Source organism: Aspergillus puulaauensis, chromosome 1, assembly GCF_016861865.1.
Source record: "Aspergillus puulaauensis MK2 DNA, chromosome 1, nearly complete sequence".
Lineage (NCBI taxonomy): Eukaryota > Fungi > Ascomycota > Eurotiomycetes > Eurotiales > Aspergillaceae > Aspergillus > Aspergillus puulaauensis.
In genome coordinates, this window is record NC_054857.1 from 1,290,159 (window position 1) to 1,312,679 (window position 22,521).

A 22,521-nucleotide genomic window follows, 5' to 3' on the forward strand; every position below is an offset into this window, starting at 1 on the left:
CGGCCAGTGGCACCAGGCGAGTATATACTTTCTGCAGCTGAAGCTTAATTGTAAAGTGACTGCGGCTGTCAATAAAGTGGTTGTGTGATGCTATGCCATTCTGGCTACGTCAAAATTCCTATTATCAGATCAGGTCCTTGCCCCGACAGGTTTTAAGGTTCTATTTCTATGCTTCCTATTCGGGTCACCAGGGCCAAGGCACGTACAGTTGGAAGTGGGACAAACTCTCACGATATGCCGATTTGCGGCGCTCTGGTCACCTGCGCACCACGCCGAGCTGAAATTTGTTCCAAGGGCCATAGTCAACAATGCGAAGGTGATCACATTCAACTCTTGCTCCGGTTCCTGACCTCGGTTCAATATTCCGGCCATTCTCTGGCATCTAACCCTATGCAATGTCTGTTGCTGTTTTAACGCCAAATCTTTGTGACAGGACCACGAGCTGGGCGACAAAGAGAGAGCTTCGGAAACACTTTTGATCGCCATCACGGAAGCCCTTAGTTACGTGGTCCTGTACTTGGTCCCAGTCCACGAATCCTAGCCTCTTGACGTTCTCTTCTGTGACTAACCTTTGTACAGCCTGACACAGAGGACCATCCTCTTTGTAGGACGAAGGTCCCAAGTATGCTCGTTTTGTACGGTTCATAATCTCATCGGTAACGAATGGCTTCATGGCCTCGCGAAGAATGTATTTTTCACGCAGGACCTTGTTGACAGGGTCGTAACGAATTTTCAAACTCGGGGGAATTTGGTTCGCGAACTCTGTGACATGATGGTCCAAGAATGGAGGTCTCGTTTCAATTTGATGGGCCATATCAGCGCCATCGCCGATGTAACGGAGAATGTAATTTACCATAATGGACTTGGTCCACTGGTAGCTTGCCGAATGCAAAGGGTGCCATTTCTCTGAGATATTGGCAAGAGTCTGCGCCCCAAAATGCTCTGCGAATGCTGTTTCAAGATCGTCGTCTATTGCGTACTTCGCCGTCCACGGTGCGAATGGCAGGTTATAAAACGAGTTGACACGAGAAAATATAGATGAGTTATTAAGCATTCGCTTCGTTGAAGCAGGTGATGGATATGGTGGTGGTATGGCCTCCCTGCCTACTTCGAACAATTTCGCGCTATCAGGCATCTCGAAAGGAGGTGGCGGATATGAAAGATCAGGCTCAAGGAATATCTTGGACAACATATCAGGATAACCCCCAAAGTGTTCATCCGAGCCCTCGCCTACCCCCATTAGCAATGCGTTTCAGGCCAATGACGAGCTTGAGTTGTTTACTGACCTGTGAGGATCACCTTTTTCCCGTGCGAGTGCGCTAACTCTCCTACTGCAACACGGCCCATTCCATTGACATCAGGGATTGGTGTCTCGGTGAACCAAATAGTGTCCTCAAACCTGCTGGCAATTTCTTGTTCATCCATTGTCACTGGATGCAGGTCGACACCGATCCAATCTGCCGTTCGTTGTGCGATGTCTTCGTCAAGTTAGACAATTTCCCCAAGAGAAAGAGATATCCGTTCGTACCTGACTCGTCCACTCCGGTGTCCTTCCCAAACCGAATTGTATAACAGCTCATTTTTGAGATATCGCCACTGGAGTCGTTTCCCAAAAGCTCACCTTGCTTGATAAGGTGTGCAGTCATTCCCGCAATAGCGGATGAGTCTAAACCACCACTAAGGTAGATTCCAACCTCCACATCAGCACGGAGTCGCAGCTTCACCGATTCCAGCAAGAGTTTCCTGAGCTTGAGAATGATCTCTTCTTCTGTGAGAGGGCAGGGTGTTGTCTATTTCCATGTAAGTCGGCGCGTATAATTGGCTTGTGCTCACAGCAACTCACTTTGTCAGGGTAGCTCAAATCCCAGTATGTTCCTATTTCCGGGGCGCCATAGTTCCTACTGATCAAATACTGACCAGGGTCGAGCTATAATAGTAAGTTAGGGTGGTATCGATGAAACATCCCGGCCTTAAAACTTACCCGGTGTACTCCTTTGAAGTACAGCTGAGTATCCCACAGCCATCCCTTCCGAAGGAGATTCTCAACGGACCATTCCGGCTGCCAACCAAAGGGCAGGAAGGACTTCATCTCGGTTGCCACCAGCAATTTGTTGTTGACCACCGTATAATAGAGAGACTTGATGCCGTAACGATCACGGGCGGCGAAGAACAACTTCCGTTTCGCGTCCCAAAGGACGAGAGCAAATTCTCCACGCAATTTAGAAAGGAAAGAGATACCATAGTGACGATATAGAGCAATCACAATTTCACAGTCACTGTTGCTCTTGAAGTCATACTCGCTGGCAAGCTCCTCTCGATACTTTTCGTGGTCGTATAGTTCACCGTTGACAACTGCGTGTACAGTTTCTTCCTGGTCATGGAAAGGCTGGTTACCAGCAGGGCTGAGATCGATGATCGAGAAACGGGCGTGTCCAAGGCCTATGTAGACGAGTACAGTTAGATATTTTTATGGTTCCCGTGAGAGAACCACTAACCTACGCAGTGGTCAGGGCTGAACCATTGGCCTCTTGCATCAGGGCCACGGTGTTTGACCAGTTCCAGGCTCTCATCCATCTGACGGTCCAAAACCTGGGGATCGACATTATTCTCGCAAGCGCCTCCCCTGAGACAAAGGATTGCTGTAAGCCCACACATAATGGCTTCTTAGGGAGGATGAGGGGACTTGGGGGGGACCTATAGTACAGAAACGGTGGTTTGGTCTGACAATTTCAATTCTCTGAAGATCCGGGAGAAACTGGGCCTAGCCATGCATATTAATAACACATTTCCCAAGGCAGGGGCGGGTATATCGCCCGCCCACGATGCCCGGATCACACGTTGGCAGTGCCGATCCATTGTTTCTTCCAAATTTCGAGGACGAAAAGTGTGGGACGGGGTGGAAACCTGGAATGCGTGCGGCAGTAGTCCCGCCGAACGCCGTTGAAGGTTGAGCCGAGTCAAGATCGCGGTGTCTGGAAATGTGGATGGTTGGAGGTGAGAACATCTCGAGAACGCCGGGCCCACTCGTGATCCGCCAACTGTGTGGTCCATCTCACTGCCCCTCTTCGGGACAAAGAACCCCCTCATTCCTCATCATCTCCGATGCAAACGTCTTCTAGCAAATGCCCGGAAGGAATGGCACGGTTCGGCTTTCGTGATCAAGAGTATCCTCGAAACAGATCAGGGTTAAGCTTACTCGACGAACAGCCGTTCATCGTTGAGCCCTGTTACGCTACAGATGAGCCAATCGAGATTTGCCGCGGACCTAATGCATCGAAGAGCATACCCCGAGCGCTGGAGCAGGGATTGCGGACTAGTTGGGACCTCTACTTTCAACCGTAAACTGCGGAAACCAAATGCGTGGGGTCCGATGCCGAGGTTGCTGACGTGGTGTTGTAAGATCCCTAGAAACGCAAGCTAGTCCTGCGCAATGATTCGATATCCTCGGTTCTTGATGTGCTCGTCCTTTCTATGTCTGGGTGAAAGGATTGGTGGTAAGCAAATATAAGGCTTTGGGCCAAACATTGCTTCCATGCAATGTTGATGCACGCTTAAGCATCCGGGCCAAACAGGAAATCAGTGTGAAAGCATCCACCTCTTCTTTCAAACCCCGGATGGGGCTTACCTCCTGACCAATGCTTCACAGCCCTCGACCTTCCGCTGTTGGTCTTGATAACTTGTGGGCACACTCGAACTCCAGGAGTTTGTGATGGCATCGATACTTGCCACGAAATCGAGTGAAATCAACGAAATCGACAAAATGTCGTCTCCCGTCTCGGTCGACTGAATATATTAAGTGCCGGTTCGGGAAACGTACATATTTTGGACGCAGCATTCTGGGAACGCTGGCCGTGGTTTATGATTCATCGGAGTGAGCGCCGCATAATAATGGGTCAGTATTGACTATGTTGGGCCGGTAATAGCTTTCCCGTCGTGATACTTCGACTTCGAGAGCAGACCCAACCACTTTAGGCCTTTCTTCCATTCCTCTGTCAGCAAGCCGACCTTGATAATGCAAGGTGAAGGTCCACATTCAGGACATCAAAGCTGGCCCTAGCGCTGAGCACGGGACATATGACGACCCAACTGCTTCGCCAATTGACGCCTACTATCCGTACGTATCGTGTTATTGACTCCACGGTCACACGGTGGCCCTGTCATGGCTTTCTTTCCCCATAACTGCAACGCGCCACCGGCTTCTGCGTAAATTTCAAACGTCTCTTCTCAATTTCGTTGTTTTCTGAGCTCTTTTGGTCCCCGACACGAATTGCTGGCATACATGTCACGCCGCGCACACCGTGCAAAAGCCCGAAGCCAAATGTCCTGGTCGAGAGTTCGAGAGTTGGGGTACTGTCTTACCCTTGACCTGAAGCGAGTTATTAAAAAGGAACAATGAAGTCCGCTGCCACTCGAACTATTCAAACCCTAGCTCGGTACGTATTGGGTCACAATAACGAAGATCAGCGGCCTATCATATAGCGGTCCCCAAAATATCGATTTTAAGTGATCAAGCTCTTTTTTGAGTAGTTCGCAAGTATTACTGGACAGTTTTCATAGCTCGAAAGAAAGGTTGTCTATAAAAGGGACGAAAAATGATAAGTTGCAACCGCGCAATGGAACCAGACTTCTCACAACAACTTAATCTCTCAACGCAAACTTTGACAACTGTCGAAGAAATATTACTGGACAAATCTTCCTCCAATCTTGAAATCCAATACCGCCGAAGCTGAACAGAAGAAATCAACGCCCCTGGCGACTTGGAGAAAGACCAACGCCCAGGAATGGCAGTACTCAGTAAGCCCGGTAGATCGAGATTTGGGGGCCAAAGGAGCCACAGCCTCGATTTCGCGTCAAATGATTCCCAACTTGGGCTGTTCTCCTGGACGCAAACTTCTTGTTGAAAGCTTTATATAAAGAGCTTCCCCGCTAGCATAGTGATTGGTTGGTGGTGGGTGTAAGCTTACTGGAGCTAGCCGATCTGAGCTCAATTTCGCGCCGCTAAATCAACAGCTGGGGTTGACCGAAGTCTTCAAGACCTCCACCGCTGTATTAGGGAGATTGCAATCGCACAGCTTCGGGGATCGTTACGTTTTGATCATGAAGGATGCCAAACCGCAAGTTCAAGGTTGAGGTCGAAACAGGCCTCGGTGTTCGGTCAAGATATAAAAACACCTGGGTAGTCACCATGACCCAAAAACACAGCCAGCATAATATCTTCCAAGAGAAAGCCGACCCCTTTTCCCTCGAATCCATTATCCTTCAGAATGCTCGCATCAAAACTTCTATTGGGCCTATCAATGGCCGTTCAATGGTCTACAGCCTGCGATCCAGACCCCAGTGCTGGTGATGGCATTTTCACCATTGGCACGGATGGCCCGGCCCCTCCAGAAACACTAGGCTACTTCATCAACCACGTCGGTCTCCTTACCAACAACCTCGCCGACATGGAACACTTCTACGTCGATATTCTCGGCATGCGCCACTTGTTCCACGTCCAACTTACCGCCGAGTTTACCGTCACCTACCTGGGCCATTCCCAGGGCGGTCGAAACGGAACGGGGTATCAAACCGGTGCCGAATTGAACCTCGCAAAGAACAACCTCGCCGGTCTTCTCGAACTCGTCCAGTTCAATGTGACTGATGACACCCTCCTGGCATCCACAAAGCGCACCAACACTTTCGGACACGTCGGCCTCATCGTCCCGGATATCGCCAAAGCACAGGACTACTTGGAGAGCAACGGTGTTGAGATCCTGAAACGCGTCGGAGACCCCATCAATACCTTCATCGGCCCGGTCAACAATGCATTTGGCATCGGCGAGTATGCGGGTGTGCATCATGCTGCCAAGCAGAGACTCATGGATGCTCAGGGTATTATTGGACTACCTCTCCTTCTGATGGTTGCCGATCCGGACGGCAATTTGGTCGAGATCCAGCAGCAGGAACAACCTACCGGTGTCCTGTGAGTGGAGAAAATGCAACATTGGAAAGGGATGCTATTTACTGGGATACGTGAGTCATGGAGGACCTGTCTAATCAGTTGGGTGTGTAATTAGCACGGTGTATAGTGGTAGAGGGTGGTTGAGGTTGTGTTTCTAATCTGTCAGGCCTCCAGATGCCAATGATAATCAATGGATCTTTTGGTCTCAGTCAAAATTTTGTTTCAAAGCGAATTAATAAAACCTCAATCGCTGCTTGTTTTCGCGTTTAGTAGAAAGGAACATAGGCCTGTCTGGTGTGATTTGTGAACAACAGCCGGTTTTCGGACCTTTAATGTGACCGGCGTTTTCGCTGGTTTTTGATCGGGCCGAACAAGCTATATTAATGCCAGTGAATAGTTACTCAGCATTCCGATTGCTTGGTTATCCTTGTATAAGCGAGCCGCGGGGAAACGGCAACCCCAGAGTGACCGAGGTCGGTCTACCGCCGAGCCATAATAACTGCTCCTCCCTTCACTCCGTCACGGACCTTTCTTTCTGCCCATCAGGGGTTTCTGCGTTATCCAAATTACTCTCTGAACGATGCTGCGATCAGTGCCTCGTCGACTTCCACGTCGGATTCCTCCCGTCTCAGCGACCGCAGGCGGTCCCTCTCGTCTCGCTCTGCGTCCTTTCACATGCGGTTACCTTCGGATGTCGCCGTCATCGCTGCCGCCCGTCCAGCCTGCGGTCTCCTCAACGCTGCCCGGCGATTCCTACCAACTGTTGTCGACCGCCGATAAAGCTGGAGCTGCGGAGGATGCGCTCTACGAACAGCAGATCAAAGATGTCGAGGCATGGTGGAATTCTCCCCGCTACGAGGGCATCAAGCGGCCTTACTCGGCCGCCGATGTGGTCAGCAAACGGGGATCTTTGCAACAATCGTATCCCAGCTCGTTGATGGCTCGGAAGCTTTTCAATTTGTTGAACGAGAGAGCTGCGGAAAATAAGCCTGTTCACACGAGTATGTTTTGCTTTCCGCCTCCGCACCTAGGCCGTGTTTATGTATACTAATCTCAATAGTGGGTGCAATTGACCCGATTCAGATGACACAGCAAGCTCCTAACCAGGAGGTTCTGTATATTTCTGGATGGGCGTGCTCCTCCACCTTGACCACCACCAACGAGGTTTCTCCGGACTTTGGAGACTACCCATACAACACCGTACCAAACCAGGTTGAGAGACTGTTCAAAGCTCAGCAATTGCACGATCGGAAGAATTGGGATGCGCGACGCAAGCTCACACCGGAACAGCGAAAGTCTACTCCTTATGTCGACTACATGCGGCCGATTATTGCAGATGGCGACACAGGGTAAGCTCGATTGCCCTATCTTTTCACAACTCCTGTTAACGTTTTGCTAGACACGGTGGTCTGACTGCGGTGCTGAAACTGGCGAAGCTCTTTGCCGAAAATGGTGCTGCCGCCGTTCACTTCGAGGATCAGCTTCACGGCGGAAAGAAGTGCGGCCATCTGGCGGGTAAAGTTCTAGTTCCGATGGGAGAGCACATCAATCGACTCGTTGCGGCACGCTTCCAGTGGGATATGATGGGTGTTGAGAACCTCGTTATCGCTCGGACCGACTCTGAGAGTGGTAAACTTCTCAGCAGCGCTATCGATGTCAGAGATCACGAATTCATCCTCGGAGTCACGGAGCAGTCGGAGCCTCTTGCAGAGACTCTGCAGGCTATGGAGAGGGAAGGCGCCGCTCCATCGGAGATTGACGCCTATGAATTGGACTGGGTCAAGAAGCATAAGCTTGTGACCTTTGATGAAGGTATGTAATTCTGATCTTTTTTAATGATATAATCACTAACTTCTCATAGCTGTCGATGCTCATCTCGAAGCCGAGGGCGCCCCTCAAACCGCACGCGATACATACAAGAAACACGTTAAAGAAAACCCAGACCTATCCATTTCTCGCCGTCGGGTCCTGTCCAATGACTACACTAAGACTCCTGTCGTCTGGTCATGCGACATTCCCCGCACCAGAGAGGGCTTCTACCACTACCGCGCAGGTTTCCCAGCTGCGACCAAGCGCGCGAAGGAATTCGGTCCTTATGCTGATCTTCTCTGGGTTGAGACTGGCGATCCAAATGTCGCCAAAGCCGCTACACTCGCAGGAGAAGTACGAGCCGCGCACCCCGGCAAGAAACTCGTGTACAACCTGAGCCCGTCATTTAACTGGATGGGACAAGGCTTCGACGAGGCATCACTCAAGTCATTCATTTGGGATCTCGCACAGCATGGGTAAGCCCCGCTTCCCCTCTTCCGAACGACCGCAGATATGCTAACAAACCTAGTTTCGTCCTTCAATTGATTTCCCTCGCCGGTATCCACAGCGGCGCCACTATCACGGCTGAGCTCTCCAGCGCCTTCAAGGACGACGGAATGCTCGCCTACGTCCGTCTTATCCAGTCCCGCGAGAAGGAACTCGGCGTTGATGTCCTCACACACCAGAAATGGAGCGGTGCGCCGTACATGGATGGTATTGTAGGCGCCATCCAGAGTGGAAGCAGCACCGGAAAGAGTATGGGTGATGGAAACACGGAGAAAGGTCAGTTTCTTTTCCCTGGTCATGAAGGGTATTTTACTAACGTATATATGCAGGCTTTTAAGCCTTGAACAGAATGAAGATGGGACTGGGATTAAAATGAATGACACTTGTTTGTAAATCAATCCTTCAAGACGAGCATCGCGATGTTGTTTGATAGAATACCATAGCTCTAACTGTTTATACTTCATGCAATGACAAAATATTTATCATTTTCTTGTTTGATCTAAATGTCCATACATTCCAATACCTAATGGTATATCTACCATATTCTACGGTATAACTAAATAGTCCTCACACACCTCCCCAAATACCCCTTGACACTCTCAACATCATCCAGCGCTGCAACAGCCCCAATATACCCGTCGGGTCTCACAACAGCAAGAGCACCTTTACTCTCCTCGACACCATAGACGGCAAAGACATCATCGGAGAGTTCATAGCCGCTATAAAAGCGCATCTCCGAGTGCTCTTTGATCTCCCGCGGGAGATCACGCCACATAAAGCCTTTACTGCTGGTGTTGGGTAGGCGTGGATGGATGACGACCTGTTCGATTACGGACGGCGGGAAGTGCGGGAGGATGGAGGAGGAAATGGCGCTTAGGGTTTTGGCTGACGTGCCGGATGGGTTGAGGAGGTCTGAGGCAGTCAGGACTAGGATGCGGAAGCGGCCGGTGGAGAGGAAGTCTGTGAAATGTTAGCGAATCATCTCCAGCTAGAGCTAGACAGGCGGGAATCTTGGGAATATATTGGAAGTGTTCAGGGTCAGGTACCATCGTGTAGATCGCGTCTGTTTCCGTCGGCAAAGCGCTTCACTCTGACATTGAGTAATCTTCTTCCCGGGTACAGGATGCCATGGAGGTAATCTGTGCCTTTGATGGGATTCTTGGCTGGTGTTTTCTCGACCGTCACGTTCTCGGGGTACTCGATGCCGCAGCCGCTGGTGAAGCCGTTGCCTGTGCTGAAGACTTCGAGAAATTGCTCGTGTGTCAGCTGGCCGATGCCGTCTTCGGGCCCTATTTTCCCGGAGAACATGGATGAGAAGGCGCGGTCGAAGTCGATTAGCTGCTGGGCGATTGTGTGGCGTTCGAGATGGTATGTGTCGAGGATTGGGTCTACCTTGGAAGATTCAATTGCGCCGGGTGTGAGGCCGTGGATGGAGTAGATGAGTTTCCAGGCGAGGTTGTACGAGTCCATCATGGAGACGTTCATTCCTTGGCCAGCCTGTCAAGTTAGCTTCTCTGTGCAGTTTTCCCGGGGTAAGCAAATATGTACCTTAGGACTATGCGTGTGGCATGCATCACCGGCAATGAAGACGCGGTTTATACCCTTAGAATCCTTCACCGTGAACTGGTCAGACACCCGCTGTCCGATCTGATACGCCGCCCACCAATCCACCGCGCCGTCCTGCTTAGGCCGGATATAGTACGGTTTGAATGCATCGGCAGCATGCTGAAAGATGCTCTCTAGTGTAACCCCGGCTCTGCGCGCCTTCGCACCCTCCTTCGCGTCGCGATCATCCCCAGCCTCAATTTCAATCTCAGGAACCTGAACATATAACCGGGTCAGATAGTCGCCAGTCGCAATCCTCTCGCGTGGAATAACCATGACAGACCCCGCAGGCGAATGGATCGCAGTCCGCCGCCGAATATCGGGAAAGTCAGTGTCAATGACCAAATCCACAACGCCCCAGATATGATCTAGCGACTCGCCCTCAAGACTAAGACCCATGCACCGACGAACATTCGAATGCGCACCATCCGCGCCAACGATGTACTTCGAGCGCACCGTCCTCCTCACGTTCTTCCCCTGTGCCTCCTGAACCTCGATCTCCGCCACAACGGGAAACTCGCCATCCCCCTCCTCATCGATCCTCACATCAACCAGCTTCGTATTCCTTTGCACGCCGCGCTTCGAATAGCGTAACAAGTCGGTCTCCAGAATCCGCTCAATCCTCCCCTGATGAATCGTAACCTCATGTTGAAACCGCGCAGGCACACTAACATCCGGCACGATCGAAGTCCGCTCAATCACCTCCCCCTCCGTTTTCCCCGTGGGATTCCAAAACGCCACTTCCTCCATATGACACCCATCATTGAGGATCTCGTCCGCAAGACCTAGCGATTTCAAGACCTCGAGTGTGCGCGGCTGTAGACCGTCTGCCTGTCCGGATTTCAATGTACCGGGTTTTGCGTCCACGCAGAGGAGCGAGTCGTCGTTTAGGCCGTACCGCGCGAGCAGGAGGTTGAGCATCAGTCCGGCCGGACCGGCGCCGACGATGACGACTTCATATTTCTCTTGCGCTTGTGATTCCTCTTGTTGGGGAGCTTGAGAAGCAGCCGGAGATTTTGTGAAGGTGGGGGAAAGGCGGGGCAGAGGGGGTGCAAAGGAGGGGAGCACGCGGAGTTCGCGCGACGAGGCGGAGAATTCTGTGAAGACGGGCATTCGAGCGATGGGACACTTGAGACAGGTCCCTGATGATTAAGAAGAAGAAAAGATAGGAGGTAAGAAATCTGGTCCGTATACTGGGAGCAATTGAGTCTGGAAGACTGATATAGGATGGTTGCTGTGAATGGAGAAGTCCCCACTTTGATTTTGATAATAATTATTAAGAGATGACTGATTCCACGTCCAGAACATCAACGTCGCGTTATGTCCATTCTGGGGGAAATCGCATGTTCATTTAGGGAGAGATTCCCCGACGGGGCTCCCTAACTGCTGCAGGGGTACGGAATTGGCCCAACTTACTCGTGCATGGTGCATGCGCAGAACCAAAAGTCATTATTAACATCTCGACCATCATAATTCATCGGGTATTGAGTTGGTGCCCTACTAGGTACAGGTATCATTCGCAAAAAAAAAAATCACTGTTGGTAATGCATAAACTACAATCTATCCTCTTCAACCCGCCTTAGACATCTACGAACACCCGGTCCGTGCAAGGGTCTGTCCCGGGTCTTAAGACTATCATTATAGGTGAAGCCTGCTTCAATGGCTTGCGAAGTATCTCACTGGTCAATCGCCATGCCGCTTCCATGCACAACGCATAAGCACTGAATGCGGAATCTGGATCCGAATCTTACGCTATTTATATGGTTGGCTGAGCTATCTTCGCAAATGACGATCAATTCCTGGGGTGCTGTTCAGTCGAAGCACTGGAGATTCGCGGATATACGGAAATGCCCAGCTTCCCAATCACATCAAAGACTTAAATTCGGTGGAACAATACCTACGGAGTAATAACGTACCCTGGTATAGGTATCAGTGCTCACTCGTACGCCACTTACATGGTAAAAAGGTCCTCTATAAGATCTCAGGTGTTGAAGAAGACAAAAGAACGTTGATACACCAAAATCCAACACGGGAATGCCCATGAGTAATGATGCTGCGACCGGTAGAGCTCTTTGGAACTGTCATCAATCAATTGTAAGTTAATACTTTGCGCAGTCATGGTCTGTCTGTGGCGGGATCTCGCTGTCTCCTCGCAACAATAACCAATCAGGGAGAAGCTAATAAATACCCCCAAGGCCACGCTGGCCAGGGCCGGGCCCTTCGGAAATCGCTCTTGGGTCTCTGGCCATTGGCAAGCGTATGGTAACACTGGTTTAGGAGTGGGCTTTTCCAAATAAGCAATAAGCGCGTAATCATCCTCCCCGAGGGACTTCGCACCCCGCGTCAGCAGCCTTGGCCACCCAGAGGATTGGGGGATTCCCGATGGCTGTTTCATTGGATCCCAGATTGCTGACGAAACCGATAGAGGTTCCAGTTCCGGTTTGAATTTGGAACCCTTTGGGGAGATTCGATTGTCAATGTTCGTCACCATTGTTCCATCTTCATAATCGATGCCTTATGCTGGGGTTTATCCGGTGGCTCGGCAGGATTCCGCGCTTCGAAACCAGAGTTTACTCAGACTGGTTTTCGTTGACCATGGCCTGCCGAGGTAAACGGCGGCTTTGGCTGTACATGCTTACGTCTGACAGGTCTGGGTCTCTCACCGGTCTGTCGGAACGGTCATGCTAAGTAGGCAGGAATCTGCATGCCCTCGCCTTGACCACGAACAGAGACCTCAGTTATAACAAGTCGGGAAATATCGTGTAACAGCAACGTTAGCACATTCTCGTTCTTGCGACCCCTCATTTCTTGTCATGTTCGCAGCCTCTGACTGGCCAGTGAGGACTCAGAACATCTTGCTTTCTCCAGTGAAGAGCGTTCAGCTCGTGTTTCCCCGCAATAGAGGCGAGGGGGGATTGCTATCTCGTTTTGGTACCGAGGACGAGGGTCCACTCTCTAGGCCGGCGGCCCCAGCGCAGCTCCCAATTATCAACGCTCAAAACGTTTCATGTCAGTTGTGACAATGCGCCATTATTCCGCATGTATAGTACAGCTGTGGATCTTGAATCCCGCCCAATTCAAGCTCAACAGTCAAGGCGCGGGTTTTCTCGGGGGGATTCGTAAAATGTGGCGGGGAGGAAACAAGAGCCGATTCTATACGCCATTCCCGGGAAAGTCGGAGTCTCCGCATTTCTTACCTGGTCGAGAGTCGAGAGTCTCGAGACTGACGCTAGTTCGGTCAATTTTTTTGGGACCAGGGAATTTGCGTAGATCATCGGGGAGGAGCTTTTGTCGGGGTTAAACTTTCCACCGCACTGCCTCTCCTGGCGCTCTCTCCACTCTGGTTATTTAACGTAAGTAGTTCTGCTTTGAATACCCGTTTGGCGAGATTTGTGAAGTTTTGTTATTTCCACCAGGATACCCAACATGATGAGACGTTTATCGCGAGCTTTGGGCCGAAGCTCGCCTGAGCAAAAGGTTGAGAAGGTTGCTACCCAAGCCAATGGCGCCTCCGAACATCATGGTGTAACCAACGGTGTGGCAGCTAAGGCGGAAGAACCCGAGCCCTGGCTCGTTGAGGAACGCTCTATCGATGCATCCCGACCCATGCGGGTAGTGGTTATTGGTTCTGGAATCTCAGGCATAATTTCTTCAATTCGTCTTCGTCAAAGGATTGACAAGCTGGATCTCCAAGTATACGAGAAAAATGCGGATATTGGAGGTACCTGGCTTGAGAACAGATACCCGGGCTGTGCTTGTGGTGAGTATATATATCTTCTGTATAAGAGCTGTTCACCGTTTCGTGGTCACTAATAGTGTACTGTAGACATCCCTGCCCACACATATCAAGCCACATTTGAACCGAACAAGGAGTGGTCAACGTTCTATGCTGCGGCGCCAGAAATTCACAAGTACTGGAAAGGTGTGTCGGAGAAATATGGCTGCGAAAAACACATCAAGTTTAAGCACCAAGTTGTTTCGGCAACATGGGATGGTGTGCGAAGCAAGTGGACATTGAAGGTGACATAGTCTGCACGCTCGGTCATGTATATGATTCTAACACCTTGGTGTCCAGGTGAAAAACATCGACAACGACGAAATTGTTGAGGACCAATGCGATGTCGTAGTGTCCGCTAGCGGTGCACTGAACGAATGGAAATGGCCCACCATTCCCGGCCTTCATGACTTCAAAGGGAAGTTGATGCACAGTGCCAACTGGGATGAGAGCTACGACTACAGTGTGAGTGCAACAGGGACAGGAATATTACCCAAACACTAATCATCTGGATAGGGTAAAAGGGTTGCCGTCATTGGGAACGGATCCAGTGGAATCCAGATCGTCCCTGGGATGCTGCCAAAGGTGACACACCTGGACCACTATATCAGAGGCCGCACCTGGCTCTCCCCTACCTTTGCGCGTGAGCAAGTCGACAAGCGCAATTCGGAGCTCGAAAATTGTAAGACCACCGACTGCGACTAGATGACAACTGCTGACAATACCAGTCTCCTTTACTCCTGAGGAGATTGAGACTTTTAAGAAAGATCATTCAGCATACCAGAAGTTTCGAAAGGGTCAGCAAGCATTGAAGCTACCAATTCCAACGGCTGCTAACTGCTTGCAGAAATTGAGACTGAACTGCAGTCTGTTCATGGCTGTACCCTGGTTGGATCGCCAGAACAACTGGGTGCGACGGCTTTCTTTACGGAGAATATGAAGCGTCGGCTGCGAAACAAGCCAGAACTCGTCGAGGAGCTGCTTCCATCATTTGCACCGGCCTGTCGTCGATTGACTCCTGGGCCTGGATACCTTGAGGCTCTCACCGACGATAAGGTCGACATCATATCATCTCCCATTCTCAAGATTGTTGAAGATGGTGTGGTTACAGAGGACGGAAAACATCATCCAACGGATGTCCTCGTTTGCGCCACCGGCTTCAATACCACTTTTACGCCAAGATTCCCCATTATTGGCAAAGATGGGCTGTCTTTGGCAAAGCGATGGGAGGAGACGCCAGAGAACTATCTTTCCCTCGCGGTAGATGGGTTTCCCAATTACTTTATCTGCTTGGGCCCCAACGCAGCGCTGGGTGAAGGAAACCTGCTTCTCCTGATCGAAAACGGGATCGATTATATCACACGTTGTGTTGAAAAGATGCAACGAGACAACATCCGAACTATAGATGTGCAAAAGAAGGCTGTGGCGCAGTTCAGACGGCACTGCGACCAGTACTTCTCACGGACAGTGTTTGGTATGGAATGTCGCAGCTGGTACAAGGGGGGAGAATCAAACGGGAGAGTTGTGGCATTGTGGCCCGGTAAGTCGATCAATGTCCAATCGTAACTTGATGACGGTAACTGACAAGCGGAAAAGGCTCCTCTCTTCACGCGATGAAAGTCCTTAGCTCTCCTCGGTGGGAAGACTACACTTACGAGTACGTCAACGACAATCCCAACGGTTGGATTGGCGACGGCTGGGTAGAGGACGAGAGGAACAAGATCATCAAGGTTGATTATCTGGATGATGACAGGATTGACTTTCCCACAACAGTAATTGATAGGGAGAGCCTTGTCAAAGGGAATAAGGGATGAATCGGGTGGCGCACTGAGCACACTGTTTTCTGCTGTTTTCATTATAAGCGATTGTATGGATTAAACACTCCGACACCTACCTTCTAGAATTCCGATCTCGCAGAATGAAGACAAATCCCAGCCCGGAGACGGTAAAGGCATCCAAGAGAGTTGAAGAACTACCTAACCAGGAATTGATAGAGCCGGAATTGTGTTGGTCTTGCTCGAATCAGCCATCGGTGTACCTCAATTACATAATAGAGCACTCTCCAGTTATAAATCCGGTAATTTACCTGACCGGCGGGTACCGGGAGCTCGTTCTCCGCAGAAAAGCTCCAAGCAAGTACGAGCGACTCCACCTCCACCCCCCCAAATTTACCATGCGTTACCAGCTCCGATGAATAATATTAACACAGCGTCTTTGTCCCATGACTGGCTTCTTTTTCCATCTCCGTCAAATTGGAGTGTTGGACGAAGTACTGAGCTCTTTTGAATCGCCACTAATCCGGTAGCCTGGTACTAACAAAAGGGCAGGTCCCATGGGACTGCTGGATACCACCACCGTGACAGGCTGAGAGCTTCCTCTTCCCCTCCCCGCCCTCACTGACTCGATCGGACTGGGATCTCACTTTCATTTATCTCCCCTCGCGAGTCCCCCTTCTTTACCCCAGACTTTCCTCCCCCCTCGAGCTCCTCCCCGATGCATCCCAGATCCTCGAAATGAAGCCAACCAAGCATTTTTGCTGCACCATTTGCCAGCGGGGTTTCACACGTATTGATCATCTGAAGCGACACCACTTACGTCGTATGTGGCTGCCCTAGACCTCGTCTTGGGTTCTCTCGCTCCATATCCTCGCAGTCGCTAACCCAGGTTGTTCCCCGCAGACTCCGGCTTGAAGCCGTATTCTTGTGTCTTTTGCAGCGAATCCTTTGCCCGCTGGTGTGTATTTGTTAGGCCTGTACGTTCTTGAAATTTTCAATGGTTGCTGATGACGGATATAGTGATAACCTGCGTGATCACTACGCAGACTGTGCCAAACGTGGCGACCAGGAAATTCCCGAGACAGGCCAGCGAGGTAGGAGACGACATGCATGCCAATCAGTATGTTCGCCTCTCGTAACTCAATCCATTGGTTAACCTTTATTGCAGTGTACTTCGATGAAACTCCGCTGTGATGGACAAACTCCATGCGGATCTTGCGTCAAGAGACATCTTGAGTGCATTCAAGATCGCAAGGCGACGACTGCTAGTCCGGGGGCCGTATCAGGTATGAGTGCTTAGCAGTGTCACGCGAACCATGCCTAACAAAAGTAGACACGTCTTCCATGAAGCACGAAGACTATGATCGACCTTCAGATAGAGGTTCTATCAAGTTCCTCCTCAATGGTGGTACCGACAGTTTCACAGAGGACTTCCTCCTCCCGCCGCGGAGTGATAGGACCCGGGGCCTTGAGTACCACCACCAGAAAGAAGAAGCTGAGACTGCGGAGAGCTCAATGCTGGCGTTGGAATCAAAGGGAGACCTAGCAGAATTTGCACCAACTTCGTTCACCGATTTCGATACAAACGGCCTCTCTTTTTTCCAGGATACTTTTCTTGACTTCTTCAACGGGCCTTTCGGGGACGCTCACAAATCAACGGTCGATCCATATAGTGGAGGAATGATGGACTACTCGCCAGCTATTCCCATGAGCCATGACCCGAACTTGGCATTTTCTGGGCAACAACAGCTCCAGCCCGAAAAGCCATATGCGACTGCCTTAATCCAAGCTATTCTGTCACGATCCTGGTCCGTGCCGCTTGATGCAAAGGTACACGAGGAGATATCAACAAATCTCACTTTCCTACTGACAACCACGCGCATTCGGAAATTTGTGGCTCTTTATTTCAAGTACTGGCATGCAAACTGCACGATAATCCACGTCCCGTCTTTCGATCCTGATACCGTTGCATTGCCTCTCCTCACATCCGTTGTATTTATGGGCGCGATGTACACGACGGATGAGCGAGAACGATACGCAGCAAAAAGACTACTTGATTTTGCAGAGCTCTACGTTTTCTCTAGCGACATTTTCTCATGTGAATACGAAGTAGCTGCGACTATCTGCGGCAGTCGAAATATTGACAACGAAACCCATGACTGGCCTCAATTTCAAAATTTCCAGGCTGGGTTTCTAATGGTGGTCGCGCAATATTGGGCTGGGGGCTCAGTATCGAGCAGTCGCGCTATGGAGAATCGGTTTAGTGAAGTCGTCAAAGTATGATGGTCCGAACCCGCACATGGAATGGCTGAGAATAACAAAAATTATAGGTTGCACGTCGAATAGGCCTAGTGAGGTTTAAACATACCCCAGAAGATGGTGTGGATGAAACAATGTGGATTCAGAATGAATGTCGCATCCGGTAAGCTTGTCTGCATCCTTTCGGCGAAATGTTGCTAAGCGTCCCCAGTAATATGAATATTGTTTCCCTTCTTGATTGTGCCTTTTCGTTCTATCAGAATTATCCTTGTCGCCTTTCTCACACAGAATTGGGCTGGGATTTTGCTTGTTTTGACTCGGTTTTCGCCTCCGAGCATCCATTTGCAGAACCAAATTTCCAAGTCTCACGGGGAATCGCCATTCGCGACGCATTCCATGCACTATTTGAAGATGCCAGCGGACAAGGCTCTCCTGTTCCCTTGCCTTCTTCAAATCCCATTTCAAGTCTGACGGTATTCGACATGTTTGTTTTAATTCATGGTAGGCTCTCCCTCCCTCCACTTTCTATTAACCACGCTGATTTAATTTAGTACTTTACGCCTTTATCAACACGCACATGACTTGTCTAGCGCCTCTTATTCGAACAAAACCTTCTGTTTCTGCGACGAGTTCAGGGAAGAGGCGACAATCTGTTATTCAGAACGACCCGACTTTGACACCCATCCGTACGGCATTAACGCGGTGGCGGGATCATTGGTTAACACTCCGCAACACCATATCTAGTCATGAATGGGCTTCTATGGGTTTCTTCAAAAATGGATATAATTTCTGGCTTGTCTCTCACCTTTTGACCACCAAGAAAGAAAGCGTGGATGTCGTCATGAAGATGGAAGTACGGTGCGAGGATAAGCTGGAGAAACTCAAAGTTCTCCTGAAAGATGAGAATGATTAATGATGACTACGATTTCTTATCTTCTCAAGACCTTTTGGTATTCTTTGGCTATTTCTACTTTATTCGGGAGCGCTGGGTGTATTATAGAGGCAAGAGGACTATGTATGGATATCATAGACTACAATCAGGCGTTTAGCACAGGCAACATCGGTATCCTGGTCATTTCATTCATTCATTAACCCTTACTCTAAGCATATCCAAGCGACCAGAAATTCTCAATATTCTTCCTGGTATCCTCATCCACATATGCTGGAGGCTCGGCAAATGTCACATGTTCCCCGTGCAGTTCCGCAATCTTACCTGTCAGCGAAGGATCACTCACAAACTGCTCAGCAGCTCTCTGTGCAGTCGACATTGGAGTTAGGATCATAGTCTTGAACAAGTCTGAGCTCGGAGCAATATTCGTTTCTGCGTTCCCATTAACTTCTATGGTTCCATCCACTAATGGACAAGAAACTCACCAATAACTGCCGGAGCGAACCCATTGAATTGAATCTGCTCCCTCTCCAATGGCCTCGCCAACGACCTCACCAACCCGACAACAGCGTGCTTCGAGGCAGAATACAACGGGGCCATGGGGAAGGGGTATACACCTGCATTCGACGCAGTGCAGATAACACTGCCCTTTGAGCCATTGACAGCCTCATTCTTTGAGATATAGTGAAGGGCTAGTTTAACACCTTCACACGAAAGACGCAGTTAGCCACTTCATCCTCCTCTCATCTGAATTTGCTCTCCCGCAATCCAAGTAGGCCAGTAACAAGGGGAGACATTGAGCGGACATACTATACAAAACACCCACAAAATTAACATCGATCGTCGTCAGCTCCGGTTTCGTCAACTTCCCGTCCTTCTCCGGCAGGAGAGATCCCTTCTCCGTGATCCCCGCATTGGCAAAGACAACATCCACGCGGCCTTGCCGGGAAATAACGTTTTCGAACGCCGCAGCCTGGCTCTCCCAGCTGGAAACGTCGACTCTCTCGAAGCTGAAGCCGCATGAGGGGAACTCGGAGCGTAGCTGCTCAAGAGTGGTCGCACCCGTCGTCGCATTGATGTCGAAGATCGTGATGTGGGTGTTCGGCTGCGGGGCGAACTGGCGGGTGATTCCCAGTCCTATACCTGAGGCGCCACCTTAACGGGTTCGTTGGAATGTTAGTTGGATGATGGGTGAGGGAGAGTTATGATGTCCGTACCGGTTACGATGATACTTCGCTTGGGAGACATTGTGGTTGATCTGATCCTGATGGTGATAGTGGCACTTCTTTTGGTGACTGCACGCCGGTTGTTTGAACTTCAGTTCCGTTATGTACGGACACAGAGGATGAATTGTGCGGAAGTTTCCCGATCGCCCCTCTCTGCAATGCACGATGTGGGATGGGGGAATCCCGAATTTGGAGTTGGAGGACGGTTGAAGGATGACGGATTATGGGGTCGGGACGACGCGTGGTTGGTTCAGCAGATTTTCAACAAGGATTCTGGATGAGTCGTTCGCTTCTTTTGAGTTTTGACCGAGTTCAATTTCCCGTCACTCCCTCCATTTTATTGGGTCTGTGGGGGTTATATCTCGAGTAGTCCGGGGAGATGAGGGCTTGTTCTGGGTCCGGTGGATTCGAGTGCCCACGTCCTTGGGTCCGGTGAGTCCTGCGAGTCAGTTGTGGCAAACAGCAATTAACGAGGTCAGCAGGAGGACTCGTCGTCAAGGTAAGCGAGCGTATTGGAGCTTCTGGAAATGGATTATGAAGCAATTCAGACTTCATGGTCTTCTTGAATCTCTCCCACATCACCCGGAAATCCTCCAACCCCGTGGGGATCGGGAGTTCCGGCCGAATTCCCCGCAGCCCTCAACCCCCTTTATCTCATCTCCTCTTTCGTCTGGAAAGAAGTTCTTTGTGTCATGGGACAGAGCTTCTAGCTAGTGAAGAAGCTAAACTGCCAGAAAGTTTGGGGAGGACGCGACGTTCCCACATCAACCTGCCCCGTCGATCGTATTTTTATCCTCCAACCCCCAACTGTTAACCTCCATCTTCACATCAGGACTGGAGAATCCACCCTTCCTTTTTTTCTTGGTCGTACATTTCGTCGCGAAAATGCCTTTGGGAATTTTAGAAGACACCAAACTGGAGAACGTTCCGGGTACTGCACCCTTGAACGAGTTTGGCCAGGACAACGCCTACTCAGGCATCGACCCTGCTCTCCTGAAACATGACCAGACGGGCAAAATCGTGCTTGTCCCTCAACCATCGGATTCACCCAATGATCCCTACAATTGGCCGCGATTGAAGAAGGAGCTCTTCACTGTCGCGTTCGGCTGGGGTTGTGGTTGCACAGGAGGTATGGCGGTCCAAATACGATTTATGCGTTCAATTTTCAATCTAACTCTCCCCCAGCTGTCGGTCCCCTTCTAGGAGCAGCCTTCGTCCCTCTTGCTGAACAGTTTGGCGTCCCTCTTAACACTTTTGTCTCCGGTGTGCAAGGGAGTACAATCGCCGCCGTTGCTGTGGGAAGTTTGTTGTTCAACTGTCTCGCAGTCAAGTATGGCAAACGTCCAATCTATCTGATTACGACCATCGGAATGATGGTAGCATGTTTCTGGGCTGCTGCGGCCAAAAGCTTCGCTTCATTAGTAGCAGCGCGTGTCCTCAGTGGTTTATGTATGGGTCCGTTCGAGGCATTAGTTCCGGCGTCTATTGGAGATGTCTGGTTTGTCCATGAACGTGGTTTTCGTACAGCCATTTTTAATCTCGGGGTGCTAGGCGGTATTAATCTTGCGACTCCTATAGGTAAATATTTATCCCTATTCAGTTGCCGAGATTCTTCATACTAACCTTATACAGCCGGAGCCGTCATCCAGTATGGGGATTATAAAATCTGTCTGAACGGGATGGGCGGTGCCTTTGCGTTAGCCCTCATCATGGTATTCTTCTGGATGCCAGAGACCGCATACGTACGCACAGATGCATTGAGCATTGATGCCGGCTATGACCTCGTATGTCTACTATTCATTCCTGCCTCGGCTTCTTAGCACTACCTAACCATGCAACTATAGAGCTCACTAGAAAACAAACCAAACGCCAAACACCTTGAAGCCTCAGGAAACCCAGTGTCAGCATCAGAGAATGAACCGCGCATCTCATACTTGCGTGAACTTCTCCCGTACAGCGGCTATGTCAACCACATTTCCTTCTGGAACACACTCATCCGTCCTGCCTACCTCGTTGCTTCTCCCGCAGTTGTATGGGCTGTCATCCTCTTCACAACCTGTATCTCGTGGCTAGTCCTTATCTCGCTCACCATCTCTCAAATTTTCTCCGCCCCGCCATACAGCTTTTCCGTCGGTGCAGTCGGCGCCACTAACGTCTCGTCCTTCGTCGCGTCTCTTATCGGGACCCTCGTTGCAGGTCCCCTGGTCGACGGTGTTGCGAGCAGGCTCTCCAAAATCAACCAAGGAATTTTCGGTAAATACCCTTCATACTCCCTTTACATTGAACAATCCACTAATCAAGTGTACCAATGAACAGAACCCGAATTCCGCCTTCCCGTCATGGTTACTTACCTTTTCTTCACCGCAACCGGCTTCTTCGCTTGGGGCCAGTCCCTCTACGCCGTCGACCCCTGGCCGGTCCCTGTAATCGTATGTCTGGGCCTCATCAACCTTGGCGTGCAACTTGGCACCACGGGGGTCGTAACGTACGTCGTCGACTGTCACCGTGAGAAAGCAAGCGAGGCTTTTGCGACGATGAACTTTGTCAAAAACATTTTTTCCTTCGGTCTGACCTTCTACGTTAATGGGTGGATCGAGACTCAGGGTGTCAGGAATTGTTTCTTTACCATTGGCGGTATTACGATTGGGGTTACTCTACTAACTGTGCCGATGTATATCTGGGGGAAGAGGAGTCGGAGTTGGGTGCATCGGCATCGGATTGCGGAGAGATTGTAA

At 50.3% G+C, this 22,521-nt stretch overlaps 8 protein-coding genes across 8 annotated transcripts; 5 read left to right on the top strand and 3 right to left on the bottom strand.

Annotated features, from left to right (window-relative positions):
- Positions 1-388: 388 nt before the first annotated feature.
- Positions 389-2,655, bottom strand: APUU_10564A (asparagine synthetase B family protein; the record flags this gene model as incomplete). The annotated part of the gene is made up of 6 exons (XM_041702196.1): positions 389-1,230; positions 1,287-1,478; positions 1,529-1,790; positions 1,844-1,927; positions 1,982-2,439; positions 2,496-2,655. 6 exons carry the CDS (start codon positions 2,653-2,655, stop codon positions 389-391), a joined length of 1,998 nt encoding a protein of 665 aa, XP_041549930.1.
- Positions 2,656-5,264: 2,609 nt separating this feature from the next.
- APUU_10565S (VOC family protein) lies at positions 5,265-5,966 on the top strand (the record flags this gene model as incomplete). Its single annotated transcript, XM_041702207.1, has 1 exon — positions 5,265-5,966. One exon carries the CDS (start codon positions 5,265-5,267, stop codon positions 5,964-5,966), a length of 702 nt encoding a protein of 233 aa, XP_041549931.1.
- A 555-nt stretch (positions 5,967-6,521) lies between these two features.
- APUU_10566S (methylisocitrate lyase ICL2) lies at positions 6,522-8,594 on the top strand (the record flags this gene model as incomplete). The annotated part of the gene is made up of 6 exons (XM_041702218.1): positions 6,522-6,942; positions 7,002-7,290; positions 7,341-7,753; positions 7,803-8,226; positions 8,280-8,533; positions 8,587-8,594. The coding sequence occupies 6 exons, from the start codon at positions 6,522-6,524 to the stop codon at positions 8,592-8,594; spliced, it is 1,809 nt and encodes a 602-aa protein (XP_041549932.1).
- Positions 8,595-8,813: 219 nt separating this feature from the next.
- APUU_10567A (putative phenol monooxygenase) lies at positions 8,814-10,975 on the bottom strand (the record flags this gene model as incomplete). The annotated part of the gene is made up of 3 exons (XM_041702229.1): positions 8,814-9,217; positions 9,304-9,754; positions 9,806-10,975. 3 exons carry the CDS (start codon positions 10,973-10,975, stop codon positions 8,814-8,816), a joined length of 2,025 nt encoding a protein of 674 aa, XP_041549933.1.
- Positions 10,976-13,288: 2,313 nt separating this feature from the next.
- On the top strand, positions 13,289-15,451 carry APUU_10568S (flavin-containing monooxygenase; the record flags this gene model as incomplete). Its single annotated transcript, XM_041702240.1, has 7 exons — positions 13,289-13,622; positions 13,689-13,882; positions 13,938-14,102; positions 14,154-14,319; positions 14,366-14,434; positions 14,485-15,177; positions 15,234-15,451. The coding sequence occupies 7 exons, from the start codon at positions 13,289-13,291 to the stop codon at positions 15,449-15,451; spliced, it is 1,839 nt and encodes a 612-aa protein (XP_041549934.1).
- Positions 15,452-16,150: 699 nt separating this feature from the next.
- APUU_10569S (uncharacterized protein) lies at positions 16,151-18,584 on the top strand (the record flags this gene model as incomplete). Its single annotated transcript, XM_041702251.1, has 8 exons — positions 16,151-16,235; positions 16,316-16,370; positions 16,433-16,532; positions 16,581-16,698; positions 16,746-17,689; positions 17,743-17,834; positions 17,883-18,172; positions 18,223-18,584. The coding sequence occupies 8 exons, from the start codon at positions 16,151-16,153 to the stop codon at positions 18,582-18,584; spliced, it is 2,046 nt and encodes a 681-aa protein (XP_041549935.1).
- Positions 18,585-18,771: 187 nt separating this feature from the next.
- APUU_10570A (putative short chain dehydrogenase/reductase) lies at positions 18,772-19,808 on the bottom strand (the record flags this gene model as incomplete). The annotated part of the gene is made up of 4 exons (XM_041702263.1): positions 18,772-18,992; positions 19,046-19,264; positions 19,371-19,715; positions 19,778-19,808. 4 exons carry the CDS (start codon positions 19,806-19,808, stop codon positions 18,772-18,774), a joined length of 816 nt encoding a protein of 271 aa, XP_041549936.1.
- Positions 19,809-20,671: 863 nt separating this feature from the next.
- APUU_10571S (uncharacterized protein) lies at positions 20,672-22,521 on the top strand (the record flags this gene model as incomplete). Its single annotated transcript, XM_041702274.1, has 5 exons — positions 20,672-20,915; positions 20,972-21,364; positions 21,419-21,570; positions 21,631-22,039; positions 22,103-22,521. The coding sequence occupies 5 exons, from the start codon at positions 20,672-20,674 to the stop codon at positions 22,519-22,521; spliced, it is 1,617 nt and encodes a 538-aa protein (XP_041549937.1).